Below are 20,094 nucleotides of genomic sequence, written 5' to 3'. Positions count from 1 at the left end.
TAATTTCTTTTTCAAATTCATTCGTATGGAAACCGTAGTTGAACAAACTCTGTTAATTTAGCTCTGCCAGTCAAATGTAACTTTATTTATATAGCAATTAAATCTAAATTAACTGTAACGAAATTATTTAAGTACGTACAGACACAAGAGGCATTTCTACTTAAGGATTTATACTTGGGACATTTCGTGTCCTTTAATCAAGTTTTGTGAAGAAATGTATTGTGCAAATGTTGCACTTTTTCCACTTAGGAAGCAGTTTGTTGATTTGCATTTGAATGATGGGACTACCCTAAGATCGTCATATATGACAATAGAGAGAGGAGTCCTCAGGGCTCCATCTTAGGTCCATGTTGTACCAAATACATGTTTTTTCTTTCATTCTTCTGTCTAATTATGGAATACATAATGTCATCTCTAGCAAAATTCTTAAACACGTAACGAATCAATAAATATGGGTCAAACCTTTTATATTAATATAATTGACGAACTAATTAGGTTTTTTTTCAGTACACATGCCTATTGAGTAATAATATCACTACAAACATTAAAATTTTAATTGAATCTGGAAATAACAGAATTACTTTCAGGCTAAATGTCTTATCCATGTTATTCGTACCAAAAATCAATCTACCTACTCCAACCTATGCTAATGACACAGAAGACAATAATAAATATCCATACTCAAGCAACTACACTGTTCCTCAATAACATTAGTCAAGTCAATTCGTTTCATAAACCTGACAATTGTACATCTCCATCAGTTAGTTTTATTTCTACATTAATTTTACCAACCGCGCAGTTCGCAGCGCCATCTAGATAAGAGGGAAAACATCAGAACTAGAATGATTGATGAGTGTACGCGACGGTATAAAGTGTGACGCATGACGAGTCAATCCGAGGACTACTCCTATGTAGATTGAACGGAAATCGTTTTAGTATAATCAGGAATCTGGAATCTCCATCACAATAACCAGTAAGCCGCCGTGCTTTTGTGACTTCTGACCCAATTCGAATGGAAATGCGTAGTGGACGTAAAATATTCAAATGATACCAAGAATGAAAGTTAATAAGTTTGTTGTGGTTTAGGCGGCCATGTTTTTTGTTGGTATACAATATTTCTTGTTTATTTTTTATTTGGTTGTGTATTATATCGTATCGTTCAAAGTCAAAGTCAAAGTCCAAGCATTTCTTTCAATTCCCTTAATTATGTAGGCACTTTTGAAACGTCAAATTGTTGAATTCATTGAAGAGTCGTTCATTGTATTGCCTTAAAAAATGACATGTCAGACGTTACTGATGACATCAATCATGCCTAGATACAAAACATTTTTAAGATAAACTTTGTCTTAATTATTACTTACTCTAACATCACACCATTGAGCTCGATCTTCAGCTCTTCTCATCTAACCACTGCCTTGCGGATATTGTCACTTCACCTAGCTGCAGAGCGCTCTACACTACGTTTGCCTAGACGCAGTCTCCACTCTAGAACACGTCTACCCCAACGGTTATCAGTACTTCGACAATAGTGACCGGCACACTTAGGCCCACTGTGTACTTACTTATTATTAGGTATTGTTTGTTTAAAGTTACTCTTTAAAATATGTACAGTGGGTACAATACATTGCTTGACTATGTAAAAATGTGTAGTTACTCCAATTTTATAATTGCACTACATCACCTTAGTCCTTCTCTCTTTGCCATATTTTCGAACACTTGCTGTGCCGATGACAATGTAGTATGTGTGTCATCTCGCTCCTATAAGTGAATAAGTTAGTATAGGATGACACTTAATGATGACGGCGGCGATTGCTTACCATCAGGTGATACGTCACCTCGTATACCAGTCGTGTTCCATAAAAAAAAATAAAGGTAATCATAGCAACAACAAGTCTCCTTCATTGCTCTCTAAGTCTTCGTCATTGCAACGATTAAAACCTTCATATAAGTTAGACCATTTAATTCACCCTCTCATTGAATGGGGAAAAAGAAGAAAAGTTTTAAAAGTTGAGCCGCGCAACGCAACTACCTTCCCGACTTCCTCATTAACATGAGGAAGTCGGGAAGTTAGTTGCGTGCCTACTTTTATTTGCTCGACGATTTACTTTCTCTAATAGTTATATCTTTAAGCCGTTTACGGTTGATACTGCAGTAATTAGCTTGGGAGATTAACCTATTTATTTTGTTGGGCCATTTTATAGTGCTAGTATAATTTCGGATTTTTTAAGGAGGCTTTTGGTTTATTATAACAATACTGTACGCATAATAATATGACTGACGAATTAGCGTGGTGGCAGGGCAACTGTTTGTCACGTAACGGGTTCGATATCCATGTTCATACGGAGCAACTCGTTGTATGATTCACAAATTGTTTTTCCGGGTCTGAGTGTATGTAAAATTGTATTATGTAAACGCATCGGAAAGAAAAAATCCTAGTGTGAGGCAACGTTTAAAAATGTTTATTCAGGTTTTATCGCATTAAATATCTTAATTTTCAATTGGTAGTAAATATGTCTTATACTTTCTAATATAACCACTCAACTACACAAAAATACATCAATAGGCTACTAAAATATTAACTAAAAACTGTCGCCTTCATTATAATAACAGCTGACTATTAGAACATATAAGTTATATCCAGATTATAATCGACTAGCTGGTGCCCGCGAACTCCGTTTCGCCAAGAGATGTTAATGCGCCAACAGAAGATAAAAAACTATTATAATAGAGTCATTTCCGTATGTTTTTAAAGTGAAGGTGTTGCATGCCAGTTAAATAACCACTTCTCATATATGTTGATCAGGACACTTTGTACTTCCACCATACCGAACGTCGAAAGCCTGTAAAAAGCGTTAATTTTCATCGATTTAGCTTCAAAATTAACGGAGTTTCATGGAAACTTACCCCCCCTTTTTCAGCTCCTATTAGGCATATTTTCCAAAAATCCTCATTGCATCATTCTTAATTTGTAACCAAATAGCCGAATATTAATTTTAATCGAATTAGCTTCAAAACTGACGGAGTTTCATACAAACTTACTCCTCCCCTTTTAACCCCTTTAAAGGGCGAATTTCCAAAAAAAGGATAGCCTATATGTTAGCGAGGACTAATAGCTATATAACAAAAAAAGTTTCATCAAAATCCGTCCAGTAGTTTTTGCGTGAAAAGCGAACAACAAACAGACAGACAGACAGACAGACAAAAATTTTTTAAATCATGTTTTTCGCTTCTATTGGTTGAATAAAGATCCCCCATCTTATTTTTTCTTAAATATCTGTAATGTACAGACATGGAGTTGTTATAATTTTATTATATGTATAGATTATAACACATTACAAGAGATTATTACACCATTATCGTAGTAATTTAATTCAAATTCATGTTATGTAAGGATAAATACATAAGGGAGAAAACATGTTTTGTTGTGTAATTTCGGTTTCATGTAAAATATTGATATGTTTCGAACATATTATTATACGTTGTTAGTAAGTACCTACAAATTAACATTATGTAGGTAGGTAGGTATAAGCTGGAAATGTATTTACTCGATTTTTTTTTAATAATGTTATCTTATGTTAATAAAATAATCTATTATACAATCGTAGTAATTGGCGTATCATTGTCTCTGCCTACCCCCATATCTCTGTCTACTATACATATTTAATAATATTTTGTCTAAAACTGGATCCTATTCTGAGACCTGTTCTACACAAAAAGTGAACTCTCGGTTTTATTAGCTTAGGTAACAGGATCAACGAGAGATGTCTAAAGTAGAAGAACCTTTTTGGACACATAAATAGGTATAAAATTCCATTCTTATATGTATACAATTATCTATTTTAATTCACTAGTACGGAAACCAACTGATGATGCATCAGTTTAGAATAAATTATAACTTTTCCCTTTTAACTATCTCAAAAACGTAAACAACGCCATCTACACCAAGCAGTTTCTGTGCAATATCATTAGTTATTCCAAAACTGACTGACTTCTATCAAACAAAATCTAACGATACGACCTCTTCCGGAGTGGCTGAGGAGGTTACACCCTTATCATTGTCAAACTCTCTAGCATCCGTGCCCTAATCATTGATGTGGATATTACACTATTTGACATCTTCATTCAAAGGGACTTCGACGGTCCCTTAAGGTTCGCGTCCACAGGCCCGCATCGTACGCATCGCACGCAACGGATTTTAGTTTGTCTTGTATAGAAACTGCAACCGCATCGTACGGACCGCATCATCAGCAATGCCTCACACATGGGATGCGTACTGATGACGTCATACGGAATGCTTGCCTTTAACCGGGTTAGTATCTGGGATATTATAGAAAGAATTTTTTTTTGTTAATTGCAGTCATAACTTTATCTAATTCACTCTTCTTATAGTGTCTTCTTAAATCCCTGTCATTGGCCAGGCGGAAAAGTTGTTCGACAATGTTGATACCGGTCAAATCCCGGATATTGCGTAAACATGACGTTTTTATTCACCTGGCGCTTCCCTTCCCTTCCACCTTTCCCATCATTAATCATTGGTCTAATAATAATAATGTAATAATCGAAGCATTTATCTCAATTAATTTCTACTTCTGCAGCTCAAACCCTTAGCAAAATACTGTATCTACGACGTAATGCTGTGAAAATAACTAATTGATAAGCTTTACTGTATTTACGCCCTGAGCTGTCTAGTCTGTCTAACCGCAAAAGCAGCTGACCTCAATCTCCCCAAAAATGCCCATTGCAGCCTATTGTCTAGCCCGATACCTAGAAATACGGTTTTAATAATTATTCTCTCAAGGATTTACTTAAAAATTTCTTAGAAAGTGAAGGCCACGTTTTACAGTTGCCAGTTAATTATGAAATATACTTTGAAGAATCAAGGTTTTTTAAACTTATAAAAACAGATTTTACCTTTGAAAGATGAGTTTTTAAATGTTGTATTGTCTAATGTAATATTGTGGATTTGGATATTACCTACTGAGAGGTAAGTAGAGGTTAACAATACGTTTTGATCTTATAGCCGTTTGGCACACAATACTTAATTGCAATACACTAAACATAATTCCATATAACTGTTGAAAAAACTTGTATTAAATAGCCAAATATTATTTTGACTTCTTCTCTCACAGCTGACTTCTACCCATTAAGTCAACTCACAAACAAAATCCAATTCAACTGGGTCATTCACGAGCGGTTTTCAAAATCAAATAACACAAAATTCAATTGTTGAACTAAGTAAACTGAAACTTTGCTTGAAATAATACCTCAAACCGCGCGACACTTAGTTTGTCGAGGCAGAAGCCTTTGTGGGCTAATAATATTTCGCTTACAAGCTGTTTATTTCTAAGTCAAGAATAACTTCATAAACTAACTTTGAAATCCTTAAATACTAATATTATATAGGAAAGTGTGTATGTTTGTCTTTCTTTCTTGAGAGATTCTATGGTAGATAAAATTTATATCTGTATTATGTGGCAGATAGAAAACTGAAGAATGATTTAGGTTTTTTTATAAGTATCATAGATATGTTTAGAAAATCATGGGTTGTTGAATTGATTGATGATAGATGGATTGAATATGTTAACAAAGTCTATATCGATTGACACGCCATGCATACTATGAAAAAAACTTTTCTATTTCCAAATAACCCTAAAAACGAACCCCCTAACTAAATAGATCTGAAAACTTGAGATCAACAACCCGACTTGCAAATAGAAACTAAAACAGACCCTTTTAATCTACAAACTGGCCACGACACAGACATTTAAGTGCTTAGAATATCACTGAGTTGCAACACATATTAACTAGACTTGAGCCAAGCTCCCCCAATGTAACATAAGTTACCAACTTAATAAATAGCTCTGAACGGAGCTACGCTCGCCAAGCGTGCATGATTAATCAAAAGTTTTACTTTAAAGGCTTGTACAGACGAGGGACTTTTGAACTTGAAGATAAAATTCTATTAGGCATAGTCAAAAAGATTTTTATGGGATAGGCCAGCAAACGAGCAGATGGATCACCTGATGGTATGCAATCGCCCATGGAGAGTAACTAATGCACAACACAAGAGGTAGAGTAACATGTGTTTTGCTGGTTTTTTGCAACGGGGTTAGGGATTTGAAGAACGCTGGTTCTCCATGTTAAAATGGCATATTTTTTGGTGATAGTAGATTCCTTATATCGAATAGCTCACCAAAATCGCTCACCGCATCCCGCGTGCGGTTGGTCACGTAGGCCACGTCAAAAGATTTTGTCAGTTTGTTGTTTTCGCGCTGCGGCACACCGCTTCACATTCGCTTCTAGATCGCTTACGGAAGACATCGTAACAATAGGTACTCCTTTACGTTGTTAAGTCAATCGGACAGAAGTTGCTCGTCTGTTCAGGCATAATTGTGCTTGAAACATTCAAGCGATTTAATGGTCCTGAACAAAAAGTCATTGCGGCACACACGGAGAATTGGGCATAAAATAACTTTATACATTATATTTTGAAGACTTTCCCTTTGTTGGCTTGTAGATTGAAGTCCGTAGCTACAGTATGTTCCGTTTTGTAATTGCTAGTCGTATTCATTTATTTTAGTCAAGGCAATAAGTCCGCCAATTAGATAATGAAAACATATTAGACACGTACTTTTTTATTTTGTCATATAACATAACAATACTTAGATAAAACGAAAACAAAGTTTAGGAGTGGGAGCAAATACGTCATTTCTACGTATAAAACGTACCTAGAAGTGACTTCACGTGATATTTCAAATCGATATATCGTCGAAAGTATTTGTTTCCGTAAGAAAATAAAAGATACGTGTCTAATATTTTAAAATAATATACAAGACGGACATTAAAATAAAAATGAGTCTAGATGACTTATTTGTTAGATGGGTATTAGACTTATTGTATTCACCAGATAATATTAACATCGAGAGTCGTGTAAGGCTCAATTTCATTCAATAAGTGATGCCAGTATGCGCTATTAGTTAATATAATAATTCAATATCTTTAAGTGAACGCTGGCCCAAATATTATTGCGTAGGTCGAATTAATTCACTTAGCAGATAATTCCATATTTTATTTTTTGGCTTATTTATGGTGTATGTTGTGTAAAAGACCCACTAAGATACCACGTACCTGTTTTCATAATAATTAAAGTCAAATAAGACAGTCTGTCTAGACTTTGTATGTATATATATACTCGGAGTTTTCTACGAATCTAGTTTCATAAGAAATCTTTGTTTTCGCTTCTCTCTCTCTCTCTTTCTGGCCCTCTCTCTGCCTCTCGGAAGTTTTAAAAGAAGCGAACCTTTGCAGAAAATTCAAGTTTAAATAATGTTATATTTTACTACAATATTTTCCTTACGTCAACATTAACTTGTATGTTTTCTTCACGGATTTCTTCGTGTTTTATTCCTTCGCCCTTTTCCGTGCGACCGCCGTTGACAAAGTACCACAATCCGTTTTTAAAGTCGCGACAATAAAATGCACCCTTCGATACGATCGGGGCTTTTAAGAGCCTGTGAACGATAAATCATAATGGTTTTTATCGGTTTTCGCTACCAAAGACCCCTGTAAGGCACCTACATAAGTATAGAACAAAGATTTTCGCAACACTAGCCGAGAATCGGGGTCAAATAATATGTATTAAATCGGTGAAATGGCTGAATCGGCTTTCCGTAATCTAATAGTACCGAAGTGATTTAAAGGATACCTACCTTTACTCTTTGTGTATCGATAAGCTATGTTGTTCGTTTCGTTGTAAATTCGACTATAGAATCGGTCTTGTTAAAACCTAAAATAAACCCTACCTAAAGATCATTAGAACACCTTTTTGCACAACATTCAGGTGAAACTACATCCAAATAAAGAATTCTCTTTACTGTTGTATTGAAATCAACAATTTCTGGTCGACTGGACAATTTGCTGCAAACTGCATCGGTAGGCACACAGCCTTTTAGTCCATTGATCGCTCGAGCGTAAGACGCTCGCTTCACCAATGCACGTGGACATCCAATGGGTCTACAATCAAGTTGAATGTAACTAGATATCATTCAGCATCAGCATATTGTTATATAAGCCACAAAACATCCACTACTTGATATAAACCTACTCTAATTAATAGATATGTACACTAACTACCACACTCAGTCATTTAATGATTAAGTATTCTTTAGTAACAATTTTGTTCCAATTGCTAAAGACTGGATTAAGTAACCATTAAATGTCTTTAGTGTGCCAGTAAGTGGTTCCCAGAGGTTTTAATTATTACCTAATTAATTAAAAAATATATTACAGACCTACGTATCTACATTGTTTTAGGTCCATTAATCAATTTTGAATCTTAAATACCCTTTTTTTAATTCATTTGGATAAATAACAATTTCTAAGATAGCTTAGATACTTATTTCAGTATCAAAATCGTTCATTAAAAGCATTCAATAAGTACATGAATCATATCAGCGGATTGGCTAAAGTTAATTTAATTTCTGAGGCCCACGATGTGACCTTTCGATACAAAAGCAATAGGCAATAAGCCAACGTCAATACATGGGAGAACTTATTACCAAACAGTCGGCACAACTCTAAATTGCGTGCTATTATTGAAAATTTACGAAATTGAAAATTATTTGACTAACAGGAATTACCCAAGATTACTATTAGATACCAGGATTAATTTTGTGTTTAACTATAACCCCTGCCTCAATAGGCTCACTCCGTATTACATGGGACTTATAACACAAAATGGTGAAGAGTGAAAAAGTGGGTATACATTGTACAGTGGCATTAGTGCCGTAATGTACACCTCTGCCTACCCCTTCGGAGATAAAAAGGCGTGACGATACATACATAAATAAACCTCCCAACAGGGTAAAGCAGATCACAGAAATGTATTTACCATCAATATACCTGTCACAATGATATTATTCAAGGCAAAAAACCTTAACTATAATTACACCATGAACGGATCCAATTTTATCAGAACATTCTATTCTAGAAGATTTATTTATTGTTTAGTAAAACACCTGACCCTTTCAAAGCTTATAACTTAATACACCCTACATAATACAATAATTATGCGTCAATGCCCTTTCAAAATCGATTCAGCATTACCTTCAGATTGTATTATCCTTTTCAGCTTTTCAAATGAAGCGAAAACGTTAAGAAAATAAGGATACAAAGTACAGCAATTTCGTAATTATTTGCCGGTACCCTTATTAGGGGACCGAAAGGGTCATAATATTAGACTAGAGAAGATTAGTGGGGCGGCTAGCAATAAGTAATTTACGAACTAGAAGGCACAATTTCCTGTCTGCCACAGGCTACTGGCATATATAGGTAATAATAGTTATGTGTGTTAAAGTCGCCTTTTGTATAGGGCTGCGCAAACAAACGAACTTCGTCCAGACGAAAATCAATTCAGAATTGTGATGAAAATTCAACGAAAACATATCTTCTAAGTTTTCAGAATGTACTTTTTCATTAATATAGATTCTTTATTATACTAGCTGCTTCCGCGCGGTTTCACCCGCCCTGCTTGGCTCCTATTGGTTATAGCGTGATGTTTTATAGCCTATAGCCTTCCTCGATAAATGCACTATTCAACACAAAAAGAATTATTCAAATCGGACCAGTAGTTCTGGAGATTAGCGCGTTCAAACAAACAAACAAACAAACTCTTCAGCTTTATAATATTAAGTATAGATAAACTATGTCGCGAGGAGCCAATGGGTACAAGTTGTCGTTAGAACTGGGGGTCTAAGAGAGAGGCTATTTTTCAATAGAGGACGTCTTAAAGCTGATGATCACGTTGAGAAAGTCACAGCGGTGCTGCCAAGTATGTTTTCTTCAGCCTTAGGTGAGGTGAGAGGCAGTGTCAGACTCTTATTGACTAAAAACCACCCTGTCACTACTCCTGATTTTCGAGCCGGAGCCCCGATTACCCGCTAGGCAGTCCGCAGGGTCGTTGTACCTAACGTGTGTATTTTTATTTTGTGCGGGTGTCAGTAAACAAGGAAAGTGGGCATAGTAATTATTCCAATGAATTCAAAGCATAATGTGAGACAGATCTATTATTATTTATAGACAATAAATATTCATTAGATGGACCCTTGAGAGGCTAAAATACCTTGTGGTATTTCGGAACATCCTTACATTTGCATAAGGACAAACTAATTCTATTTGTGGTGTACCAGGAATTTGATCCTGTGCAAGAAAATAGTGATTAAACTAATATAAGCATAATAAAGCAAAATGTTTTAATTTCAATTATATTAAGGAGTCTGTACTCGATCGTACACTTAATTTTATTCTTACAAACAATCGAGTAGTGGTAATGTGATGCATGTACAAAAATACTAATTCAAATATTCAATTTAAAGATTAACACGTTAACTGTCACGTCGGTCACTGGTATCCGACGCTTAGCAGAGGATTTGCTTTCAACAGTTAATGCTTTAAATAAAAATAATATAAATACCTTAATCACACAAAGCAAAAGTGAAACCAGCAAACAGTCTATAAACATTTATTCATTAAAATCAAATCAATTAACAATCGAATCACATTTAGTAAAACGTCGGATTGAATCCTACATTAACGAATTTTAAAGAACTTAAAAACTAATTGTCTTTTATAAAAAAATTAAATAGATATAAGATAAGAACAATGAAAGAGACAGACAACAGAAAGGAGATCTTATTAAAACGGAGTTTTAAAATGTAGAAAAAGTACCAACCCCAAGAAAGTTGAACTTGAAATGAGGTGTGGGGCAGAAATAAGTCTTTTAAAACACATCCTATTATTAATTAATGACTTACTGACAATAATTACCTTAAACCTATTGGCCCTTTTCCTTCATTATACTAAGTTCCATATCATTGACCATGCTATAAATTTTCATTCGTATTTCTGCAATCTTTTCTAGTGGAAAATTACTAACAATATCAGCCATACACGAGAAGAATTTATGGGTAGATGATTGTCCACTCGTATTCGGCGTATTTCTATCTACTAGACTTTTTAGAATTTGATTCCTCTCTTCTCTGTCCTTTTTCATTTCGTCTACAATAGTGTCTAGCTTTCGTTTGTACGCTCTTCTTGCAGCTGGAGTTACCTTCTTTGATGCAGCAGGTGTTACAGAAGTAATGATTGGTAGATTGTCTTCCCGATGTTCAGAATTTCCAGGACTGTAGACAAAATTTGATTCTGTTGGTGGTTCTTCTGCAAATACATCGTATTCTTCTTTAACAACGATGTCAAATGACTCGATATGAGTCGAGGGTGGACTTGGACTCTCATCAGCAGATATATTGTTCGAAGTATCTCCAGTGTCATAAGCCTCTGATAGAAAGTTTAGTTTTTCATCGAAGTATTTGGAATTCGATGGGGCGTCGCCTGCCAGTTTTTTCTTTTGATTCTTTAAGTAGCTATCCCGTATATTCCGCCATTTTGATTTACATTCTTCGGCTGCAACAAAAAGTTTTGATTTTAGTTACATTTTTTAGGTCGTTTAATATTTTATTAACACGTTAAACGCCACGTCGGACACTGGTGATGGACGCTTAGCGGAGAAATTGCCTTCAACAGATTTCTTTCGACAGTTAAGCTTTAATAAAATATTATTTTTGATAAGTCGATAATAACTACGATAATATAGTATGAATAGACATATGAAATGAGGAGATAATAACATGTAGGTATAGTTCTGAAGAACTGGTATTTCACTTTTCTTTACGATAAAATACGGTAAAATATAAACTAAACAATAATTTATTTATATTAAACTATATTTCCTATGCTTTATTTTATATTATATAGGTAAGTAGATTCTGATGATTGAGTTTTTAATCGAGTTAGGTAGTATGTACATACGTGCATTTCGATGTAGGAAATAAAACAAATTGAATATAAGTAAATACCCAATCTACGTCATAAACGACAGGCACTAATGATTTTTATCAGTGTCCAATATTAAGATAAGGTAGGCAGGTACACAATGCACACGTATTACACAAAACATCGAAAGTAAATGCACACAATATTAGCCACTATTGTAAAAGTGTAAGTTACGTTCACTCACTACAACAAGCGCTGTAAATAGAGTTCAAATTCCCGTGATAAAAACACAACCGGTGTCCGTGAAACATCGCGGCTGTTGAACGGTGGTTACTTGGGCCGCGCGACCGCGGGGATACTCGCGAACGCAAACATTTAACTTGAAGCGAGCAAGATTCGACGTTGTGCGTTGCACATACATACTTAGGTACCAACACTATTAAATACCACAACAATGATTATGTAAATAACAGAAAAATATTAAAAATAAATAGTAGTTAGGTTATATTCTTACGTGTCTTGTTCAAAGCAGCAGCGATCTGTATCCAACAATTACCCTTCTTTATGATATTCTTGTAATGTTTCCTTTTATCCCGGTACAGTACAGGATATTTCTTGACTTGCTCTATTAAATCGTCATCGTTCCAGTTCATTTTAGCTTATGTAATGTGAAATAAATGGGTCGCACGGCGCTCACCGTGACGTTGAGCGAATATGACGCCGTCGCAACGGTATGCGGTGGCGTGGCGCGCCGCTCCCCTCTCGGTCGTGTCTCGCCCCGCGCCCCCGCCCCGCTGTGCCTCTCCCCCCTCGTCCCCGCAACCGCAGACAGACGCCAGCTCAGCGTGTGCCGCGTCGGACAAAACCGTGCAATATTACGTTGACGCCGCGTTGCGCTACTCATTGCGTTGCGGTGGACTGTAGTCGCCCGGTATAACATGACGGTTTCTGTTAATCAACAGGGTAGGCAGAGAAGACATTCAATGTACCTAACCACACTTTTGTCGCCAGTCGTGTCATGAGTTTTAACATTGTGTTCTGTATTACTGTCTGTAATTAAAATAAAAAATAAGTTAGTAAATGCACTCCATCAACATATAATAAGTAACAAAACACTGGACTGTAAATCCCTGGTAGGTGTCTACATAACATCCAAGATTATGTTCATGATACCCAATGATAATCGAAAAATAATCGATCCATTAACAAATTAATCTACTTAGATACTGAGCCCAAGATGCATTGAATCAAGGTCACAACAAGATGTAGGTAAATAAAAAATAAACATAAATAAATAAAATAGCAACAATCCAGTTCACTATCTAACATTAATTAATAATTAATTACACTCATTTAAAACACAATAAGTAAATTGAAAAGTGAATCACAAATCATATTTCTAGTGATTGTAGTAGATTCATATAACAAAAGAATCACTTTGATGACAAACTGTTGATACAGGTATCGGTTGCTAAGCAACGCGAACAAAAATATCGATAGAACAAATAAACGCACTTCCAAGAAAGTCCGTCACTGTTCCCGAAAAACTTGAGTGACTGAATCACTCCGTTATTCCGACGATAAAATACTTATCGAGGTCCATACAAAACAGTTTTGTTGATAGTTTTCTACGAAAAATCACCACGTTATACGACAATACGAAGCACTTACAGTACACCCATTCTTTGCCACTATTTTAGAAGCTATTTTCGTGAAGGGCTCTTCAGAGAATTATAGCTTATTTCTTTTTTTGTTGGGGGAAAATCATCCAATAACTTCTCCCGCCTTGGGCGAGGTGAGAGGGAGTTTTAGACCCTTACTGACTAAAAATCAACCCGTTCCTACTCCTTCTTTTCGAACCAGAGCCCCTGTAAACCCGCTAGGTAGTCCGCAGCTCCGGATCAGGCATCAGTCCTACTGGGCCCCATCTATTATAAATTAGCATAGAAACTTCACCCGTTAACAAAATACGTCTATGAACATCTTTGAAGTTTGAAGACCAATATTCATAATTATGACACGCGTGTCACTAGGCGTGACACGCGTGTCATCACACTTCCATTAGTTTCTGTATTCCGTGATAATTACCTATACATAAATTACTAGTTTCGCCTATAAATGTAATCTGCCGACGGCCATCGCATCGTGAAAAATGCATTTTATGCGATAAAAGTTGAAATGTCACACAGACTTTTAGCTATTCGGAGTAAGTAATAAAGTTTTACGAGTGTTTAAAATTTCCAAATCATCTATTTTTATGTGTATTCCTCCAGTCATTTGCGCAGCGGTTTGCACGGTGCCGCGAAAAAAGTTATTACCCAAGCTAAGTATAAAATAGTGAGTGGCTATAACATTTTTAAGTTTTGTTACAAAGAGTTCGTAGGCAGGTCATAAAGTAAGGAAAATGGTCAGTTAGTACCTGGACTAATATTAAATACTTTTTAAAGATATTTCCGGCTTCACGAAATTCTTTTGCTTTTCTACTATGTGACCGTTTCCACGGATAATAAGCTAGGTAGTTGTGCTAGGAAGATTCACAACTCGAGTATGATTCATAGAAACATAACTTACCTGAGGCCATTTAAAAAAAACATAGCTTAGCCGACTCCGTTTCCACCAGTGCTTAGCTATGTGACCAATAAATATAATTGGTGAAAGCCAAACGCATGCACAGCAATGTAGCATAGCACATCTGTGGTGGAAAAGCTCCCTAAGTACCTACGCCTAGATTCTGAAAATCATTTACAGTATTTCCTCGCTTTTTCCATAACTGACGAAATGTAAGTGTTGTTTAGATACATTAATTACCTTCCTGCGTAGGTTATGAAAAAAAAATTCAAAGTGTTTGGTACCGGTCACGTCTGCCGCATGTCGGACGAGCGGTGGGCAAAACTCACTACGGAGTGGAGCCCGTACTATGAGGCCTTTGCCCTGCAGTGGGACGATCATGGTTGAAATCTCAATCTAAATCTATGTTTCGCACGAATTTATGTACAATCGCATGTCTTTACTTGACCATGGAAGTTAGTAGGCTCTCAAGTACAGATTAAAGTCAACAGAACAGCTGTAAAACATGTTCTGCCGAGTACCTAAGTACTAGAACTTATTTTAAACTTGGCCAAGTTTTACAATTAACGTTACCTTCGTATCTGTGAAAGCCTCATTTGTGTTAGCGTTGCGTAAGTAGGGCATCAAAACTAAGTACCTATCTCTCCTTGTTTATTTATTTTGTTCTTAGAAATGTGTTACAAGGATTTATTCCCGAAAATTAAACCTAATGCTGAAAATATATTATGCCTCCAATACCTTTTGTCGAGTTTATTCAATCAAGCATACCTAGAAGACTTTTAAAAAAAGAATCATTCAATGACTTTCTCGCCTTGGGTGAGGCGACAAGGATTGACTCTTACTGACTAAAAACCACCTCGTTACTACTCCTGCTTTTCGAACCGGTAATCCCGCTAGGTAGTCCGCAGCTCCGGACCTAGATACTCTGCAGTCTAATGACACAAGCCATGATTTTCTTTACACTCTCGATCAGAATACGCAAAGCAAATATCACTTAACAAAACAAAAGAATCGCGCAAATCTTCTCTATAATATAAAAATAAATCGAGATTTACCTTCCTGACGCTATAATTCCAGAACGCACGAACCGATTTCCACAGTCTTGCATTCGTTGGAGAGGCCTCGGGCTCCGTGAGGTTTACAGCTAAGAAATTTCAGAAAAATTCAAGAGAAATCATTAGTGGCGAAACGGAGTTCGCCGGGTTTGCTAGTCGGTCTATAAAATATCTCGACATAATCGGTGTAAATACAAAAAAAAAGTCATACCGGCCGAATTGAGAACCTCCTCCTTTTTGGGAAAAACAAAAATACATGTTCAAATATCGAATAACGAAAAAGAAGAAATAATATCCAGCCAGTATTCCGCAACAATAGTGACACAAGAGGACGAATCCAATATCCCTTGGTCCTCCAATGGCGGAAGACTTCGAGTCGTTAATTACCGACATCTCTAGCGTCCATTAATAACCTTTATTGCTTTTTAATACCGACGCCAACTGTCTGCCAACAACGACAAATACGAATGTAAATAACGTAGAATGACTCGTGACTTCCAAGCTTAATGCCGAGTTAGGGACTTAGGGATGGTGTTCATTCCTTGCTTTTCCTACAAAAGTTAATAAGAAATGAGTGAGGTGAGTGAGTGTTGAAAAGTCACTCGTTCACTCATGTGTTTTTTAAGTAAAAGATTTTTGCATCGTCATTTGACTAATGGTTAGATGATCGGCTACTGCTAAGTAAATACTCGTAAATTATTCTAGATTTATTCTGAGTCCGGATAATTTGTATAACTGCACGGTTGGCGCGGAGGCTAGCCAACCGGCTTCCGTCGCCCAACGTGTAATGGGTTCGATTCCCGCACGGAGCAACTTATTGTGTGGGCCATAAATTGTTGTTTCGGATCTGGGTGTGATGTGTATGTGAACTTATATGTTTGTAAACGCACCGATGATACAGCAGAAAAAAAAACGAATATGGGGCAACATTATTCAAAAGTAAAATTGCTTTTGTCAAATTAATCGTCTGTGAACTATCTCTAAATTAGCACATAGGCACTTCTAAATTATCCTGATAAAAAGTAAATGTCCCAATGTCCATAATAAACTCGACTCCAATTAGGTATCCACCAGCGCAGGTACCTAACTGTCAAAAATAATGATACATAGGTATACCCTTTTATAAGAGGTTATTTACCTGTTTTCCATACTATATTTGCAAGGACCTTTACCTATTTAAAGGTTGCTATAATAAGTATTAAAGTACTTTAGACAGTTTTGGATATTTGCACTTGTACGGGACAAGTTTATTTCATAATTAATGCATTACTCTCCTTAGAGACGACCATGTTTATTGGTGAAGGCTCTTTTGAAATTTTCTTGCTAATAGTAAGCTATTCTGGGAGTCTCTAGGGGATTTATGAAATACTAGCTTGTACCAGCGACTTTGCCTGCGTTCACGTGGGATCAGAAAAGTTCCGGTGTGTTATACGTTATTTCAGATTAGTATCCTAAGTGTTACTTCAGTCAGACCATAATCTACCCCTGTTTCAAATTTCATCCCGAACCCTTCAGCCGTTTTGACGTAATTGAGTAACAAACATACTCACAAACACATAAACTCACAAAATTATGCATTTATCGTAGTAGTAAGATGTTTAGAGCTACAAAGCATGTAGGTAGGTACTGTAAATTAATTTGATAAAGGGTCATAAGAAGATAAAGGTCCAAACGTCGACCCATTAGAAGTAAAAAAAAAGGGTCATAAGAAGATTGGTCTTCTAGTTTATCGGGTATAATATTCTGTGTAATGCTGACTGCTTCGATGTCGTCAATTCACGAACCACGTCAAATATTAGTGTTTTTTTTAAACTCTAGTTATTTGCAGCCACAAATTTACCAGCCACTTGTCTTGTTTAAGAGCACGACTGGTTAGTAGTGTACTAACCTGATGTAATTGTACACCTCTGCTCGTCCCTTTTACTTTTATCAGATGGGACTCAATTTCGCATAATAAAGACACACTACATCAAAATATTTAACATTGCTTTCATCGTAAACAGAGTAAACTTTACACAATTTAACGAGACGACCTAAAAGTTGGAAATCTTACCGCGGCAAGATAAATAAACCTCAATTGATTTTCTCTTAGCGGCTGGTTGTTTGCCGAAACCTTATTAATGTCGAGGGGTTTGCACACAACTACGCCATGTGCTTTATTATCTCGAGAACGCGACCAAAAGATATGCAAATCACCACTGAACGATGCCACTCACTCCACCGAAGCGACTAATGTTTGAATATTCTCTACTAGTCACACCCAAATCAGGTGACATTAGAATTTTAATTAATAAACACAGACGAACTTCTCCGTCGTCGCAAGACGTTTACTTAAGCCAATTAACTCCGATTTAATTTACTCGTACGAGATCTCACAAACTACGTTTTCTTGTTACAGATGGGCCAATATATCGTCCCCGTGCTGCTTCTAGCGATAGTGGCACTTTCCTCCAGTAATGTTCTTCCAAGATCCATAAATGACTTCAACAGAGAACAACTCGGGTATGACAGCCAAAACGACAATACATTTAGTGATAGAAATGAAAGAAGAAACATACTCGATCAAATATACAAAATGTATGTCGCACAACAGCTCAAACCAGAATCGATAAATGATTTACAACCGAAATACGCAGACGTTGATAATAATCAAGATGATGACATTTTTAACATCTTAAATAAAGATGATAACTACAATGGCGAAGGTTTTCGGAAAGAACAGTGGCATAATTATCCGAGACAATTGGATCGCCTCCACAACTTCTATGGGCGTGATACCGACAAGAGAAATTTCGATCCCGACCCGAATAAAGAACAATACTCTGAAGAAGTTGCACCTGATAGAACCAACGAAATTTACATAGACAGCAAACCTGCTACGAATAATGTCTACGATGCAGTGGTAGCTGCGCCTAACCCTTTACTAATCTTAGAAATGCGTTTAGCATGCTTGAATAAAGATATTGGAAACGCCAATGCCCAATATGCTAATCTTATAGATGGTGGACTAGAAACTAATGTGAGAGAGGACGATAAGAATGAATTCAGGAATGAAAACCCCGAAGTGAGCGTAATTAAAGTGAAACGGGAAGGCGTAACTAGTTCACAAAGTAATGAGGCAACAGGTGAGTTGGAAATGCTAAAGAAAAAATCATGCTTCGTCATCTCATGAAAATTTAACTGGTATACTGGTAACAGCAGATCATGCCGTTCTTGAAATAATAACAAATCATTGTGAAAACATTTAACTATTAAACATTGTCTCTGAATTCAAAGATTATCTCGATAACATCCGACAAGTTTTGATGCCTATAAAAATAGTGTTAATTTCCACTAAAACGAGTAATAATTTGATTAATAAGATGATCAATTATAAAAATCTTATGCTGTATTCTAAACATTCGTTGAGATAAAGTGTCGCTGACTAACCCCCGTCCATTTCAAGGAGTCCAAAATGTTACCCAACTAACTTTATTCTGATACCTTTCAGACAACCAAACGCAGAACAAAGCAGTGAATAAAAGGATCTTCTCGCTATGGAGTCGTCTGCAGAGCCTCAACCACAAGGGTCATGAGCTAGTAGCACATCGGCGACATCTACATTCGTTCACCGGTCAACTTGATTCTGATGGCGGAGGGGCCCTCACTGCAGAGACTCGAGCCACTTTCCTACGACCCCCCGGCTCCCCACTTAGATGGGGATAAACCTAAAAGGAATTGCTGAAACGGCTTTTATAATTTCCTACTAATTTGCAGAAACGAATTAGTTAAACGAGGAACGTGATAAGTATATCGGATGAAAGTAGTCCCATTGTTAAAATAGTAGCAAAAATATTATAATTGGATGAAATTGGTTCATTTAGTATGAGTTTTCTTAGAATCGCGATGCTTTTGTATGCTATTAAGTATCTCTGGCCAGTTATATCATTGTCTAGTGATAGATGTGTGTGTTAACGACAAAAATGTGTATTTAAAGCAATAATATTAATTGGAATGCTCAGTTTTATACTACGTTCGATTGGCAGATTATAAAAACTCATATTTCTTTACATGTGCTTGAATTTAATAAGATATTCGTTTAAAGAAGTATTATAGGTACTCTCCGTTCGTAAGAGTAACTCGAATAAAAATATTTTTAGAATAAATAAATCGGATCCCTTAAAATGCTGAATAGTACAATAAAATGACCAAATGTTTGCTATCGTTTTTGATGGTTGTCTGGTAGTAAATAACAATTTATAACAAATACTTATATTGACTGTTTATACATACGAGAACAATATTACAATAAGTATGTTAATCGAATAAATATGTACTAGTACTTATTTTTTTAAATTGACTGTGGACATTACTGTACTTACTTTCGTTCTTGTGTGCAAGATTTCAATGCTTATTGTCTTCTGAACTAAAAAAAAACTATTTGTTACTAAATATTCCATAGAATATAATATCTATATAACTTCCAAGTCTATTGTGTCTATAAGGTTAAAAAAAAACAAAAAGTATTTGAATAATATTAATAGTGATAATAAATTAATTACGTATATTGCCATTATATATGTAAATAAATAAAAAAATGTATATCAGCTTCCATGTTTTATTTATAACCCCTAATAACTTGAAAATTGGCGCCTAAACAGTA

General features: G+C 35.9%; 2 protein-coding genes across 2 annotated transcripts in view; one reads left to right on the top strand and one right to left on the bottom strand.

Annotated features, from left to right (window-relative positions):
• Positions 1-20,040, top strand: part of LOC118262961 (uncharacterized) — a 53,212-nt gene extending 33,172 nt beyond the window's left edge. The window contains exons 2-3 of the mRNA XM_035574678.2: positions 17,851-18,577; positions 18,943-20,040. Of these exons, the coding sequence (XP_035430571.2) occupies positions 17,851-18,577; positions 18,943-19,157 (942 nt within the window). The 3' untranslated portion in view covers positions 19,158-20,040. The remainder of the gene's footprint in view (positions 1-17,850; positions 18,578-18,942) is intronic.
• LOC118262954 (uncharacterized) lies at positions 10,499-12,623 on the bottom strand. The gene is made up of 2 exons (XM_035574666.2): positions 12,344-12,623; positions 10,499-11,460 (listed from the first exon to the last, which is right to left on the bottom strand). The coding sequence occupies exons 1-2, from the start codon at positions 12,480-12,482 to the stop codon at positions 10,832-10,834; spliced, it is 768 nt and encodes a 255-aa protein (XP_035430559.2). The 5' UTR covers positions 12,483-12,623; the 3' UTR covers positions 10,499-10,831.
• Positions 20,041-20,094: the final 54 nt, after the last annotated feature.

This window comes from Spodoptera frugiperda, chromosome 12, assembly GCF_023101765.2.
Source record: "Spodoptera frugiperda isolate SF20-4 chromosome 12, AGI-APGP_CSIRO_Sfru_2.0, whole genome shotgun sequence".
Classification (NCBI taxonomy): Eukaryota; Metazoa; Arthropoda; class Insecta; order Lepidoptera; family Noctuidae; genus Spodoptera; species Spodoptera frugiperda.
Note: the sequence above shows the minus strand (reverse complement) of the source record. Positions and strands in the feature narration are given on the sequence as shown.

Bases quoted from the DNA above. Each gene is read 5' to 3' on its own strand.
- LOC118262954 (XM_035574666.2), bottom strand. From the start codon at position 12,482: ATGAACTGGAACGATGACGATTTAATAGAGCAAGTCAAGAAATATCCT. The intron at 11,461-12,343 runs GTAAGAATATAA...TTTTTGTTGCAG, and splicing joins TGCTGCTTTGAACAAGACAC to CCGAAGAATGTAAATCAAAA.